Genomic DNA, 17,014 nt, shown 5'->3' with positions numbered 1-17,014 from the left:
GAGCTCGGTTTTGACATCTCACCAAAGAGCACTTACCATTCTATCATGAGCAGGCGATTGAGACAATCTTCACCACAAGCTACCTCCCCTTGAGCTCGCTCTTCTTTGGAAAGAGGTGGACATTCACACTGCATTCGTTTGATATCACGATGGGATTTGTTCTTCTTCCTGGGGGAGGTTCAGGCAGCATTATAACATACCCATATAGACAAAAATCACTCCATCTAAAATTAACTCAATCTTCATCATTTGCTACTGGACTAAAATTGATTTGCCCTTTAGAAATCCTGTTCAACTATTCAGTTTACATCAACACGATGCAAGAGCAGTCAGGAGCATTATTTTTTGGTAAGTTCATGACCAGATGCGATATTCAGAAAAGACTATCAAGATATTAATGCAATTTAAGTATTCTCCACCTCTTTTTAATGCACAGTCCTACTTTAATTTCATTGCAGCTACACGCTGAGTAATGGTAAAACTCTAGTTTAGTTTTTTCAGTGCAGGGTAAGAATAGAATTTTCAAAGGAATAAATCTTAAAATCTTTATAGAAATTAGCCTGAGCTAGGCTGGCACAAATGATAGGCAGAGACCATTCTAAGTCGCCACAATTTATGGAGAAGAGATATGTGGGGAAGTCTTCAGAAAGATTGTACCTGTATTTCAGGGGCAAAACAGCCTTTCTGCCCCGGGTTCGTGCTATCCTTCAGCAGCCTAGAGAACCAGAGAGCAGGACTGGGAATCAAATTTGTGTTTCTTGCATCACAGTGCAAGACACACAGCTTGTAGGGCGGTAATCGTAAATAGTGTCATAAATGGGGCCTTTTGGTGGGAGGGTCCTAAAAAGGATAACAAGTGGACAGAACTTGGCTGAGGTATTCAAACCTATGAAAAGAATGATCAAGTACTACTTATTACCTCATCCAATCGTATGAGAACAAGGAATCACTTGATGAAAATACAGGCTGTTAAATTTAAAAGAAATTAAGTATTTCGCAGATCATACAGTAAACCTGCTGAGTTACATACCCCAGCTAGATTTCAAAAGGGCAAAATTATTAATGTTTACATATAGCATAAATTAACTATAATCAAATAATTCAGAGTTTAAGTTCATTGCCATGAGGGCCACCAGAGTACTTCTATATCTATTCCTTTACAGCACTAGACAATTGTGTGGGTACATTTCTGAGAGGGAAGGGTTGTCTGGCTCTGAAGCATCATGTTATTAGCCATTCCCAGAGCCTGGAAACCAGAATGTATGGTTCAGTGATAAGATACAGTAAAATACATCAAATATTCCTATGCAACAGGAAATAAAATAATTTGCAATTAGCTGTCATCTTTTAAACATTCAGATTGCAATTCTGGGAGTGTTAAAATTATATTCTTTATTTACAATTGGTTACATACGTAACATTTAAAACCCACACTGAAAGTGCAAAACCTCTCTTCCTGCAGTCAAGATAGCCCTTCACCTGTCTTGAGAAAAAAAAATCTGTTGCCTGGGGCCACAGGCAAATGGATATGTCAAGCCCTGAAGAGAAGTTGCTATATGCTCCAGGCTCCTGTATACTCACATGAAGTTCAGAAGAATGGTATATAACAAAAAGGGAGGTAAAATAATGAAAACCATCCTTACGAACTGCCATGGGTACACGGAGATGTATGACAATAATAAGTGCTAACTAGCATGGACTTGAGCAGCCTCAAATGCACCCATGATTTTCAATCTTCAGCTTATCAGGCTACTCAACAGCAAAGACAACTTTTTTTTTTCTTTTTTTTTTTTAGCACTGCATGTGAAAATTAAACCAGCATAGCCAATTAATACTAGCAGGAGCTAAATTCCTCCAAGCACTTATGACTATTACCCCTCAATTTGGCTACATTTTGCTCTTAGATGTTTCTATGGACTGCCAGTGAATCTGATAATCTTGACCTTCTCTCTCCACACCTCTCATGGCTAATCCTTCCTCTTCTCTATGAAAAGCTTTCTTAGGTGGTGAAAATGTGATATTCCCTCTCTCTCATCCCTCTCCTACTGCTCGGAAAAGATTGTTATATCTTTCTAAATGCCCTATCAAATGATAAACTGAAATGTAAACTATTAGAAGCAAACAGGTGAAAATCCATTAGTTACCTTTCTGTTAAATACACATTTTCCTCAATAAGGTCAAAGTAGCAGGGCATTTTTCCTTGCTTGGCACACTCCTTCCAGCGTTGCGGGTCTCTGAACTCTTCCATGATACACAGTGGGCGAACCACTATTGAACCCTGAGGCAAGGACTCTGACTGCTCCCCCTCTCCATCTGTTTTTACTTTCTTTCTCTCTCTTGGGTCTCCATCGCTCTCAGAGTCACTCTCTAATTCTTGCCTTCTTTTCTTTGGTGGTCCTCGCTCTTTCACATCATTTTTTTCCAAAATGTTTGTCTGCTCTTTTTTCTCATTTACAACTGTTGGTTCCTTTGCCGAATTACTGCTTATCTCATGTGCCTGCACAGAACCCTTTTCTTTATCACTGAGAGAATAAAATTTACTTGCCTGGCTAGGAAAGTGAGCTTTGCAATCATCATCCCAATTGTCATCCTGTTCATACTCTTCGTGGTCCTCTGTTAGGGAATCTGGTACTTGCCCTTGTATTCGTTCATAATTAATTCCAGAGGGCCTACTACCAGACCTTGGGTCCCAATAACCATTGCCTTGCCAGTAATTCTGTGAGCCACTGTATGATCCTGAACCCTGCTGGCAAACATAACCCGAGTACATTCCATAGCTGCTGTCAGGCTGCTGGTATGTGCTACTGGGTTTCTCTGGTTGAGAGAAGTCCCACCCCAGGCTACCCAAGTCCTCTGTTGAATGAAAACCATCCAATTTGGAGAACTCTCCTGTACCAGATACATTACTGAACCCACTCTTTCCTTGCCTGCTGTCTGGCTTGGAAGAATTTGTCTGGTGCCTAGATTTATTTTCAGCACTTTCAAAGCTCTCAGAAAAACAAAATGGCTGCTCGTCTTGCTGTCTGCCAAGCGGTCTAGCTATGGACATCAATTCTTTCAATATTCTTTCATCAGGATTTGGTTTGCCATTAGAATTTGGTGTTAGGTCTGTCTGACTTGTACTATCAACTCCATCACTCTGAGGCTGAGAAATATCAGGCTGGAGATCTTCAGCTTCCTTTCTATTCAGCTCAGTAGATGTAGCTAGACTCCTGTCCATTCCCCTAGAAGGAGAACACTTGTTCTCAATATGTGGACCATTTTTATTTGCTGTATTCTCTGATCTTTCTTCATAGTAAGGTTTGCTGGACTCTGGCTTATCGTCTTCCCAATTATCAGAGTAACGTGTATTACCTTGGCTGCTCCGAGATGAACAAGGACTACTTTCTTCCATACTTAGAGTGGAATTCTTAGGAACCACCACAACTGACTGAAGACGGTTCCTTGGAACACTGTCATCAGAATCAGAATCCTCTGTATCGCTTTCTTCACTGTCCTGCTCACTCTCACTTTCTGCTGTATCAGAATAAACATCGTTATGAGTAGAAATGAATTCAGAAGTATTGCCACTACTATCACACGTGACAGCTTGAACTACAGTTTCTGTTTCTTCTGCAGTTACAATGACATCACAAGATGGAAACAAAGCCTCTGAAAAAGCAGAAACCACCACTGACTCATTTTCTTCATCCTTGCCAACTGAGACTTCCAGAGACTGGTCCTTAAAATCAGACCTGATTTTTTCAGTGAAGGTGATAGAACTTTCCTCAGCTGGTTTCTCTTTTTCTAAGTGTTCTACTGGTACTTCTAAATAATATGAATGCTCATTTTTAAATGATGGTTTTCCTTTTTCTAAATCAGGACCAATTTGCTGGGCATCTAATTCAATTATCTCAGTTTCAGAATGTTGCAAGCATTCTTCACTTTCATTCTGCATGGCTCTATCCAATCTGGAAGCAAGGTTTTCCTCTGGTTGTGGTGTAATAATTTCATTGTCTAATTTGATTTCAAGGGAGCATTCTTCTTGGGAAGAATCTCTGCTTAAACTATCTACTGTTAGGCTTGGCTCATGGGAGGAACTAATATCATATTGTTCATCTTCACATGCAGACTTCGTTGAATTTTGATCCTCCGTGTTTTTATAATCACATGTAACCGTTTGTGGCTCTACATGAATGTCCATTAAAGTTTCTTGAGTAACTTTTATATCAGTGGGCTCAACTTCAATTTCAACTTCTGAATGATACAAAGAAGGACTAGTATCATCTGAAATGTAGCAAAAGTCTGAATCTTTGGTTCTGTTACAAGGAGTTGCCAGATCATCCAATTTTTTAACTAACATTTCAGAATGATCTACATTCATAACAGGAGAAGAAATAACTTCATCTTGCTCTGAAGGAACTGGAGCCTCCCCTTCTTTAAATGAGCTGTTGAATTCATTAGACTGTATATGAGAATCATCCAAACCTTGTTCTTTAGATTTATATACACTTTGAAATCCATTAGATGGCAACACATAAAATTTATTACTTTTTATCAGCGGTGATTCCTCTGATCTACCTAGACTATCATCAGAAGACATTGCAATATCCTCTGGTTTGGAGACACAGAAAGTTGCCAAGTCATCAGATCTACCCTCTGGGGACCCATTTATATTCAGTTCTATGGGACAATAAGTTCTTAATTGATCGCGTTTTACCTTTATTAAATTTTCTGGTTCCTTAATACTGTCATGGTAATCATTTCCTATAAGTTCAGACTTCAAATTAGGAGAACCATCTTTTGACTCACCTAGCTTTTTAAAAGTAGGTGAATCATTTAATTGACTGAATGGAGAAACGGTCTTTTCCCTTTCAAACTTTTTTATAATAGTCATTCTCAACTCATTGCTTTTTAGACAAGGTGTCTCTAAATCTAAAGAATTAGACTGCTGTTTGACTTCTTCAACTGATTCTGTACAACAGAAAGAACTTTTAGACTTATCAGACTTTGGTGCAGAAGTCTTTGTAGGGGTGTACTTATAATGGGAAGAGTTCACATTACTATCAGGTTTAGAATGGGATGACCCCCTTCGATAACTCAGCTCATTAAAGGGAGAACATCTTTTTGATACTTCACTTTCTGAAGTCCTTTTTGATTCTCTATCTGATTTTGAAGACTTTCCTCTCCTCTCTGTTTCAGCATAAGACGACTCTGTTTTGTTGTCCCGGTCTGATTTAGAGTAGGAAGAAATTCTAGAATCCCTGTATGAGGAAGAATGAGATGACGTACGCCTTGAGTCACTAGACTTGGAATGGGTCCTCCTATACTCATCTTCTGAATCAGAACTCTCTCTTGTCCTATTATCTGTGTAAGAACGTGAATACCTTGTCCTCTCTCTGTAAGGGGAGCTTCTATGGTATCTTCGGTCAGATTCATAATAATGAGAGCGTTCTGATCTTGAATAGGATGAGCTGGTTCTAGAACCTCTGTCAGACCTAGAACGAGAATGAGACCTGCTCCGTCTTCTGTCTCTGTCTGACCTAGACCGGGAGGACACATACCTAGAGTCTCTCTCTGGTTTTGAGTGGCTAGAATGTTTCTCATCTCTGTCTGATTTAGATCGTGAGGAAGATTTCACCGAATCTTCACTTTTGAGAGAAGTTGAACTCTTTTTTGGATCTCTTTCCTTTTCTGTACTTGTTGATATTTTTAATTCATGTGATCTCTGACTTGAAGAAGTCCTTATAGAATCTTCATCAGATTCAGAACCCAGTAGCGTGGCATCAGATTGAGAAAATTTCCTCTTAGAACCCTGCTTTTTGGAGCACAGAGAAACACTTCTTGAGCTGTTTGAAATTTCTTCCTGCTTCCCAATATGGGAATCTTCCTGCTGTGAAGTTATTTCCATTTGCTCAGACACATTTTGAGTTACATGTTCTTCGGAACTGTTAGATGCAGAATCCTGTTTAACGTCCAGTTCTAAAGTTTCTTTCGCTACTGCATTTGATAGCTCTTTTGAAGTTTGGACTTCTGATTCTACAGGTGGTAGCAGAAGCGGTGCTGCTGTCACTGATACTGCTATAGGCGGTTGGGGAAAAGCTACTGCTGTTAGCACTGGTGCTGGTGGAGATGCTGTTTGGGAGAGCAGTGGAGGTGATGTCAATGGCAATTCTGCTGCTGCTGGTATTTCTGCTGGTGCTACAGCTGCTAGCGATGGTGGTGGTGCTACAGCAGCTGACAGTGGCTTTGCTGTTACACTGAGCAGATGCTTTTTAAAATGGATCTTGCCCAATTCCACCTTTGGTTTTGGTGGTGAAGATTCTTCTGCTGAACCAGAGGTATCCCCAAGGTCCATTTTAATTTTGGGGGCAAAGTCAGTTGGGAGGGGTATAGCTGGGGAGTTCTGAGTTTCATTTTGTTTTTCATTTCCAAGAGCAGTCAGAAATCTATTCTGCAAGGTTTTCTTTGTTAAACTAAAGCTGAAAGACACCTTCTGTCTTCCCTGTTCCTCAAGGTTAACCTTTGTCTTGGTGCCTTTGGGTAAAAAGCGGCTAGAAGCAACACCTTTGAACACTGGGCCTTTGACAACACCAGCTTTCTGCACATTTCCAGTCTTGCCCTGCAATAAAAAGACAGGCAGGTAAAGGAATAACTGTACTCTGCATACAGTATTAAACAATAACCCTTTAACGCATACATTTTTAATGATCATAAAAGTAACAAAAGATAAGCTTGGCTGAAGTCAGAGATAGTATGACCACACTAACTTCCAGAACTGGGTCTCTTCTATACAGAATCAATTATGCAGTAATTTTGAAGTTTGAACAAAATGTCTTTTAGGACCTAGACAGGACCCATTCAAAATGTTAATCCATTTCTCTTGGAGGTAACGGATTTAGTATATTAAACTATTTCAACAGTTGCACAGCCCCCTGTTCTGACTTCAGAAAAACTATACTGGATTGCCAAGATTATGTCCATTTGTTTTCACTTCATAGAAGACTTTGTACTGTAATGCAGTAATTTTTCAGAACAAGTCAGACTGCAAGTGAAATTTCTGACAAACTCACAAAAGTTAGTTTTCTCCAATGATCTTACATCATTCATAGGTAATTTCTAATGAGGTGGGTGTTAGTGAATGGAATTATTCTAACATAACTGCCTTAAAGAAGCTCCATTAACAATCAATCAGTCATTCAGACTATTGTCACCTCCAGGCAGCTGTCTAACTTGTGATTTTGGATAAAATCCAAAGAGGGTGCTAGTATTTTTCCACCAATTCCACTGGTTTTCAGACACATTTCAAGTGTGGGAGGAGCTTACTGAATTGTCTGGGACCTGGTTATCTGAGCGACTACCTCTGTCTCCTCAGATAAAATTGGAACGCTCTTATGATAGAAAAGAAACAGAACTCAGAGACTGGCAATAAAACTTTATCAGTAAAGAGCCTCTTCCTCTCTGAAATTCACTTTCCTTATCAGTCCATCAGAATCTGAAATCAGCAGTGTTCGGTGCATGAACCAAAGTGGGCTTATTTGGTTTTTGGACATCCATCTTTAAACTTCAAGCTTATCTACACACACAAATTGTATCGCTTTAACTTTTCTGGTATACGAACAATACAATCCCCTCAGGGTCGACTTTAGGAACTGTGGGTCCCGATTCGAATAGTTTCAACAGGGCCCCAGCACGGATGACTTACCCAGCAGCACTCCGGGTCTTCACTCCAGGTCTTCCGCAGCACTGAAGGACCCACCACCGCCATGCTGCCAAAGACCCGGAGCACCGCCAGGTGAGTAAAAATTAAAAAGGCACCTAAGTTAGGCGCTCTTCTTTAGGGCTCAGGGCCCGATTCGGGGGATCAACCTAAAGCCGGCCCTGAATCCTCTACTGTGGATACCACACTGGTATAAAGAGGGGCTTATGCCAATATAGCTTATTCCCATAAATCCAAATTAGGTGTTGTACTGGTATAACTAACTCATTAAAATAATCACACCCTTAACCGAAATAGTTATAGCAGTACAAAAATTGTATTGACCAAGCCTCAGTTTCATAACTATTCCATGAACACTATTCCATCCTTGGCAACAGCAACTGTTTCCTGCACTCCACTGTGAATCACTTATGTTTTGTTATTGCTCAACCTTTGCAAAACAGGCCTAGTTGCTAAGGAAAGAGGCACTATGGTAAATAATTAAATAGACTTCAGTGGCATTGAAACACCATTGCATTTCACCTACTTGCCATACACAGTAACCAGTTTTCATAAATATAATATCCTCCATAGTATTTTTACAAATAGCAAAATACAGTAGGTCTAATTTAAAGATGATGACCTGGAACTTCAGACACGACTAGTAATTTTGAGTGCCCAACCTGGGACATGTAAAGCGGCTTGATTTTCAGGAAAGGTAGAGCACATGCTAGCTTCTGAAAATCACGCTCCTTTAAGATATCTCAAATTTGAGCATCCAAAAATTGAGACCCAACATCACTAGTCACTTCTGAAAATGTAGGCCCCTGTGTCTGTTCAACTGTAAGATACAAGATTAGAGCATGTGTGTCTCATGATCATCTTTGGGAAGGATACTCTAATAAAGACATAGAAAACGTTAGCAGATTTGTTTCTCAGGATTTATATGCAATGTTCCTTTTTTCTTGTAGGTGAGATGCAAGAATTTTTTTTTAAAAGATGAACTATTGGCTTACAAGCCAAATTCTCTCCATAAGCATGAAAGGTGAATTCACCCCATAAATAATTTCAAACCACTATTTTCTTCTCACAGTTCTGCCGAAGTCCCAAACCATCTTCTGTCTGTGAGAATTTCCAGGAAGTGGAATGCTAATGACATCACAATAATGTGCCTACACCAGAGTATGGAATTAGCCTACAAAGGTTCAGGCAAAAAGTGTTTTGTGAGTTTGCTTATTTTCTAAACACTGCATATTGAATAGTTTACAAAGTTATTTTTAAGATACTTAATACCCCCATGGAACAAGAACATATTTTCAAAGTTTTGCCCACAATGTTTGTATTTCATGTTGTACTAAGTGTAAGATGTCTGGACTGCCTCAGTTTTGGAATAATATAAAATAGCAAAATTCTGGATTCTTCCTGGACTGAACAGTCTATGAATTTATTTAATGAAACAATTTAACAGAGTTAGGGATAGGCCCAAATCAAAACCTCAGATAAAAAACTTCTGAACTTTGGGGGCGAGGGGTTTTGAATCTGAACTCAGATCTGAACCTTGTAGTTTGGGTCTATTTATACATAAAATAAGGTGCAAGACTTGTAAAATAAGAAAAACAACATGTAAACTACATCTTGTTCCTCCAGTTTTTAATAGTTTATTTAGCATTAAAAGCCTGGAGTTGAGGTGTGTCAGCCACCTCACAAGTTAGCTCTTTCACAGATTTTTTCCCCCCTCTTCTGAAAATACAAAGGTTAAATAATGTGAGAGCCACATTTTCAAAAAAATTACAGAAAGGAACATTGCAAATTCTGCCATCCATAAAGTGAAATTTAATGTAGAAAACACTTAAAACAAAGGGGTTAATCTTGTATTACAGAAAACATTTGTATTTGCAAAATACACAGAGCAACATCCTGAGGGCAAACATGACAAAACTGATAAAAGATCAGCCTGCCTGGCCTGTGTTGCAGTGCTGATTGACTGCTGGAGGTGTAGAGTGAATTGAGTATGAATGAATAAGATCTTGTTTAAATTAATCTGATTTCCTGTTTGCCACAAGAGTAGGAAATGTGGACACTTGTGATGATATCTAAACCACAACAGTGGAAACAATCTGTGGCTGTAATGCATCAAAAATTATAAATTTGAAATATCCCTCCTGGCCTGGGAATTTACAGAATATGTTTAGCTTGTAAAAGATTCCGCCCCTCCCCTCCACACACACAGTTTCTTGAATCTGAAGTCCATATATAATCTTGTAATTATGAAACACAAGCTTGGTTAGAAAGCAGTCAATATAGTTAGATATTCAGAGGTTCAAAGCCTTCTTCTATTCTGTTACCACTGGTATTTCTGAGGATGTTCATAACAAGAGTAAGCAAAGATCTTCAGTAAAGGACAAGGGATTTGCTGCCTGCCGCTTCCCACAGCCCCCATTGCACCAGGGGCTTCCCTACACAAGCGGAGGCCCCAGTTTGAGAACCACTGGACTAGAGGGGCCACAGAATAATTTTTAAATCTTATTACTTTCGATATCTCCAATGCCAATATTGTCTGATCAGGTTTTCTTTATATTTGATGTCTCAATATTCCTTTTTTCAGGCACTCTAATGCAGAACAAACTACTAACGCTTTAGCTTCTCCCCACTGTTCTGCTAAAGCATTTCTCAAATGGTGAAAAATTAATTAGGACACTCACCTCATTTTCTTCTTCTCTATTGCAATCCAGCCGAGAAAGCATGCAAAAGAAAACACAGAAAGAAAGTGTAAATATCTTGCTGAAACAATAGACCTAGTAATAGTCTTTAAATTAAAAAGAAAAAAACCCTATGAGCCAGATTCTGAAACCTTTATTCACACTGAGTAGCATTTTACTCTCCAAACAGTCCCACTGCAATGACTGAGGCTACTTGCAGAGTAAGGGTGCCACAGTCTCTCCCTATGAGCACTAACTTTCTTAGCATGCAGCAAATCACATATGCCAACTACCTCTAAAAGAGAAGAGGCAACAAATCTTTGTTTTTTAAAAAGTCAGTCATTTCCCCTGGCTTCAATAGTCAAGGACACTGACAGGGTAAAAGCCTTGTTAAAACAGAGAATTAAGCAGATGCCCTTTTTCTGATGCTTTAAGAATTAGTAAACTGCCTCTTTCAATGAGTAAGACCATATGATAGCATACTGCAGGCTTCCAGGTATGAAATCATGAAAAATAAACTTTAGAAATTTTGGTCATTTTTTCCTTCCAGTTTTGTCAAATGACTTTTAATAATGCCATGAAAAGATCACAACACCTGTCCTTTTCCAGAGAGGTCCCACTCCATCACTACCAAAAATAAAATATTTACAACTTATTTTTTATAGTTTGCTATTATTTTCCAGGGAAACCAAGAGAAACACTCTCATTTTATGTTATGGACTCCATTACTTAAATTCTATACAGCACTTCAATGCCAAGGAGACAGGAACTTTAAATATTCTCGCCTTTTGAGCACTAAATGATTGCAAGTGTTAAGCTAATTATAACTAACCTTCTAGCATTCAGAACTAAGTGCAACACTCATTTCTGACTTAGCTTTCCTTCATTAAGTTCTTCACACACATACTATATACAAAAATAAGTGATTTCTTCTACAACAAGAAAAGAAGATGATTTCTATTGCTATTTGTTTTTAAATACTTGGGAGTTGCTCAAATACTGCATTGATGGATAGATATAAAAAGCTCAGATATTTCTATCACCAGAGGTTATTGTGAAAGTTCAGTTTTATATATAAACTAGCCATTAACCTTCATCAGTCATGTCCTTCCTCAGTCATTTGTTGTTTAAAAGTGCTCCAAACATTCTGGCCCTTACGGACATGCACACGTGTCCTTTTATATGTAAATCTTATAAACAAAAGATGGTTTCCCAGCTAATTGCACAAGAGTGGGGATATTTCTCTCTCTCGGACTAGGAAAAGAAACAAATCCAGGCCCTTGTTTACATTAGATTCAGACTAAATTCACCACTGGTGCAGCTTAACCATTGGCAGCAACGGTGGAAGTGCTCATGCAGAGAGGGCCTGGACGTTTTACCACTGACTTCCAATCCTGAGGCTTCCTGGGAGGTAACAATTTTCAGAACAGAAAGCCAGCTTTCACTTTCTGTACTGAGCATGCAGCAACTCCTACAGATGGGAGCGAAGACCTGACTGGACACTTCCCCTCCTAAATAAATGTCTCAACACAGATAGGAACAAGCTAGAGGAAAAAAATCATCACCACAGATAATATGCTATTGCTTTTCTGAATCGTCTGCCAGGGAACGTGCCCAAGAGGGATCTGGGGGTTGGGATAAATTGTGAATGTTTAGTTGGTGACATTTAGTATTTATTAGTTAATCCTAACTCATTCCTTCTTCAAATCTATTTTGGTGCTCCCAGAAAGCATCATTCATAAGTTACTTTTACAATATAAATATTAGGCTGTGTGTTTTTATGAAGAAAACATGACCAGTGAGTTTAAGCAATCAATGGGCTTCACAAAGGATGTAAACAAAATTTAATGGGGTTGTGAAAGACTTGAGTTCTGTATGTTATCTATGTGCAAGAAGCCTGAAGCCCCTTAAGAAAAGTATTTTAACATAGATTACAAGAACAAAAGGCACTATTATAGTCATCTAGTCTGACCTCCTGTATAAATAAGGCCAGAGAACAACCACAAAAAAATACTAAAGCAAATCTTTTAGAAAAAACATCAAATCTTGACTTAAAAATGGTCAGTGATGGAGAATATACTGTGACTCTTGATAAACTGTTCCAGTGCTTAATTACTCACTGTTAAAGATTTATGCCTTATTTCCAGTCTGAATGTGTTATACCTTTCTTTATTAGGCTGAACAGCCCATTTGTTCCCCATTTAGGTACATATAGAGTGTCATCAAGTCACCCCTTAATCTTTCCTTTGTTAAGCTAAAGAGATGGAGGTCCTTGAATTTATTACTATAAGGCATGTTTTCTAATCCTTTAATCATTCTTGTGGCTCTTTTCTGAACACTCTCCAATTTATCAACATCCTTCTTGAGTTAGCATTTAAAAGTAGGTTTCATTTTCAAGTCCAGATAGTGAAATACAACAACAGAAAACCGCCATCCTTGAGTCATATATTTCACATGTTAAAAGGAAGTGTTTCTGGGGTTGAAAACTCACAGTGAGATTAGATACAGCTGACCACCAACATGTGAGCCGTCTATAAATACACGTTAAAGAGAGTGCCTCTTATGGAGCAACAGAGTGCTGCCATACAATAAGAACAAATGATTGCAGAAAGAAATAAGAAGGGTTTCCCCGTAAGTCAAATACTTAAAAATAAAACTAAAGTAAGCAGCTGTCTACTAAACACTGGATTTTCAAAACGTATAATCTGTTTGCAGCTAACAAACAGTCAGGTCTTTTCGTCCGTTACAGCAATCTTCTACTTGCAGCCAAGAAGAATTATTCAGTGTTTTAAGGCCCGCAACGTAATGTAAAGCAAAATTAATCTAAAATAATGGCATATACATATAGCTTCTATCACCTGAGGATCTCCAAGTGATTATAAACATTCAGGATAAAAATTTCAAAGCACCTAAGGCATTTCCCATTTTCAAAGTGACTTGGGCACTTAGGAGTGACAAAAAAGATTGAATGTGACTTAAGTCGACTTAAGTTTGTAGTGTAGACATGCCCTAAGTTACGTCGACATATAGCTACTGCAGTCATTACTCAGGTTTTTCATGTCCTCTCTACCCTCCTTCTGTCAGCGGTGCATGTCCTCAATAGGAGCACTTGCACCAACTTAAGAGGAGCAGCATGAGGGGCTGCTGCCCAGGCTCTCAGCTGCTCGCTCCTCACAGAGCTAAACTATCTGGAGTCTGGCTGAGAGCCTGGACAGCAGCCAGGCTCCAGCTAGTGAGCTCTGATGGAAGCATGGAGCAGAGAACCCAGGTGGCAGCTGGAGCCCCCCACCTGCGCCTGGATGGCTGCCTGAGCTCTGAGCCCACAAGGGGTTCACAACTGGGAGCCTACTAGCCTTTACTGTCAATTTCAGGGCTGCCTCAGACTCAGTACAGCAGCGGAGCTCACAGCTGAAGCTGTGAAACTGACAAAGCAGGTAGGCTCCCCGCTATGAAATTGAGTCCTACGTAAGAATGGCCCTACTGGGTCAGACAAAAGTCCATCTAGCCCAGTATTATGTTTTCTGACAGTGGCCAGTGCGAGGTGCCCCAGAGGGAATGAACAGAACCGAGAATCATCCGGTGATTCATCCCATTGCCCATTCCCAGCTTCTGGCAAACAGAGGCTAAGGACACCCTCCCTGCCCATCCTGGCTAACAGCGATTGATGGACCTACCCTCCATGAAGTTATCTAGCTCTTTTTTGAACGCTGTTATGGTCTTGGCCTTCACATCTTCTGGCAAGGAGTTTCACAGGCTGACTGTGCGCTGTGTGAAGAAATACTTCCTTGCATTTGTTTTGAACCTGCTGCCTATTAGTTTCATTTGGTGACCCCTAGTTCTTGTGTTATGAGTAGTAAACAACACTTTCTTATCTACTTTCTCTACACCAGTCAGCATTTTATAGACCTCAATCATATCTTCCCTTAGCTGTCTCTTTTCCAAGCTGAAAAGTCCCTGTCTTATTAATCTCTCCTCATATGGAAGCCGTTCCATACCCCTAATCATTTTTGTTGCCCTTTTCGGAACCTTTTCCAATTCCAATATATCTTTATTGAGATGCAGCAACCGCATCACAGGATGACTATGAGCCGCCAATGTGATATGGCCGTTAAAAAAGCTAATGCGGTTTTAGGATGCATTAGGCGAGGTATTTCCAGCAAAGATAAGGAGGTGTTAGTACCGTTATATAAGGCACTGGTGAAACCCCACCTGGAATACTGTTTGCAGTTCTGGTCTCCCACGTTTAAGAAGGATGAATTCAAACTGGAACAGGTTCAGAGACGGGCTACTAGGATGATCCAAGGAATGGAAAATCTGTCATATGAAAGGAGACTCAAAGAGCTTGGCTTGTTTAGTCTAGCCAAAAGAAGGCTGAGGGGGGATATGCTTGCTCTTTATAAATATATCAGAGGGATTAATATTAGGGAGGGAGAGGAATTATTTAAGCTTAGTATCAATGTAGATACAAGAACGAATGGGTATAAACTGGACACTAGGAAGTTTAGACTTGAAATTAGACGAAGGTTTCTAACCATTAGAGGAGTGAAGTTCTGGAACAGCCTTCCAAGGGGAGTAGTGGGGGCAAAAGACATATCTGGCTTTAAGATTAAGCTTGATAAGTTTATGGAAGGGATGGTATGATGGGAGAGCCTAATTTTGGCAACTGATCTTTGATAATCGCCAGATAAGTACGCCCAGTGGCCGGTGATGGAATGTTGGATGGGATGGGATCTGAGTTACTGCAGAGAATTCTTTCCTGAGTGCTGGCTGGTGAGTCTTGCCCACATGCTCAGGGTTTAGCTGATCGCCATATTTGGGGTCGGGAAGGAATTTTCCTCCAGGGCAGATTGGCAGAGGCCCTGGAGGTTTTTCGCCTTCCCCTACAGTGTGGGGCATGGGTCACTTGCTGGTGGATTCTCTGCAACTTGAGGTCTTCAGACCACAATTTGAAGACTTCAATAACTCAGGCATAGGTTAGGGGTTTGTTATAGAAGTGGATGGGTAGGGTTCTGTGGCCTGTTTTGTGCAGGGGGTCAGACTAGATGATCACATTGGTCCCTTCTGACCCTAGAATCTATGAATCTACATCTGCACACAGTATTCAAGATGTGGGTGTACCATGGATTTATATAGAGACAACATGATATTTTCTGTCCTATTATCTATCCCTTTCTTAATTATTCCCAGCATTCTGTTCACTTTTTTGACTACCACTGCACACTGACTGGATGTTTTCAGAGAACTACCCACAATGACTCCAAGATCTCTTTCTTGAGTGGTAACAGCTAATTTGGACCCAATCATTTTATATGTATAATTGAGATTATGCTTTTCAATGTACATTACTTTGCATTTATCAACATTAAATTTTCATCTGCCATTTTGTTGCCCAGTCACCCAGTTTTAAGAGATCCTTTTGAAGCTCTTCAATCTGCCTGTGTGAACTATCTTGAGTAATTCTGTATCATCTACAAATTTTGCCACCTTTTTTAGTTTACCCCTTTTTCCAAATCATTTATGAATATGTTGAATAGGACTGGTCCGAGAACAGACGCCCAGGGGACACCACTATTTACCTCTCCATTTATAACTGTAAAGTAAAACTCTCTATGCCATTATCCATGCCTTCTTTCATGTTGGCCATATGACTGGACTGTCCTCTCTGAACCAGTCTATAAACTTACTCTCTTCTCAAGACCCACTATTACTGTACTGTCTACAAGAAACTACCAGATCTGCAGCCTGTGCTTACAGGTAACTATATATGGAATATGAAAGTAAATGGAGAATCAAGCCTAGAGACTCAGAAAATCAATGTCTCCTATCTTTTAGTGCCCGGCAGTATTTGACATATGTTCAGTCCTTGAAGGAGACTTTTAAAAGAAAAATCATGGACAGACCTGAATATCAGGGAGAGGTCGGAAGTATGAAAGAGGTCATTGAGATTTGCTTATTTCAAGACTGACATACTTGAAATCTCCATATTCAGATTGCTTGGCACTTTATTTTATTCTGTTGTCTTCTAATCAGGGTTTTCTATGCTGCCCATCACCGTAATATTTGGGCATTTATTTGAGACTTGCAAAACACATCTACAAAATTAAGTGGGCTTTGTTACACCCAAATTCTGGACAGTATTTGACAGTTAGATCAACTGTAATACACAAAGTGATTTGCCTAAAGCAACACAGAGATCAATGACAGAGCTAGAAGCAAAATCCAGGAGTCCTAGCTTCAAGCTCCTGCTCTAACCATTAGATGACATACTGTCTATAAATATGATTAAAAAATTGTTATAGTGCATGTCTCTACTGAAGAAAAAACAACTCCTGGGAACCATTTAAGAACTCCATCATGACTTTTTTTTTTTTTTAATTACAAGTCAAGATGAATTACCTGAAATCTTTATCAGATCTGTTTTTCATTCCTAAAACATGTCCTATCTGAAATAAAATATTTAGTGCACTGAAAAATGAAGCCACCTCTTGTATATGGGAAACCAGTGAGGAGGGATAGCTCAGTGGTTTGAGCACTGGCTTGGTAAACCCAGGGTCATGAGTTCAATCCTTGATGGAGCCGTTTGGGGCAAAAATCTGCCTGGGGATTGGTCCTGCTTTGAGCAGGGGGTTAGACTAGA

At 39.6% G+C, this 17,014-nt stretch overlaps 1 protein-coding gene across 10 annotated transcripts in view; it reads right to left on the bottom strand.

Annotated features, from left to right (window-relative positions):
• Positions 1 to 17,014, bottom strand: part of SETD2 (SET domain containing 2, histone lysine methyltransferase) — a 151,147-nt gene that overhangs the window by 107,800 nt on the left and 26,333 nt on the right. For 9 of the 10 annotated variants that reach the window (XR_003998713.1, XM_030549822.1, XM_030549825.1 and 6 more), the window contains 3 exons: positions 10,381 to 10,396; positions 2,145 to 6,601; positions 37 to 168 (listed from right to left, as the gene is read on the bottom strand). Coding sequence is in view for 9 of the 10 variants with exons in the window: in XM_030549822.1 (XP_030405682.1) it covers positions 37 to 168; positions 2,145 to 6,601; positions 10,381 to 10,396 (4,605 nt within the window). In the remaining variant the exon portion in view is untranslated. Of the gene's footprint in view, positions 1 to 36; positions 169 to 2,144; positions 6,602 to 10,380; positions 10,421 to 17,014 lie in introns of all 10 variants that reach the window. The other variant, XM_030549823.1, reaches the window with a different exon arrangement.

The sequence above is a fragment of the Gopherus evgoodei genome, chromosome 2 (genome assembly GCF_007399415.2).
Source record: "Gopherus evgoodei ecotype Sinaloan lineage chromosome 2, rGopEvg1_v1.p, whole genome shotgun sequence".
Lineage (NCBI taxonomy): Eukaryota > Metazoa > Chordata > Testudines > Testudinidae > Gopherus > Gopherus evgoodei.
The sequence above is the reverse complement of the archived record's forward strand: the minus strand, read 5'-3'. Positions and strand labels throughout refer to the sequence as shown.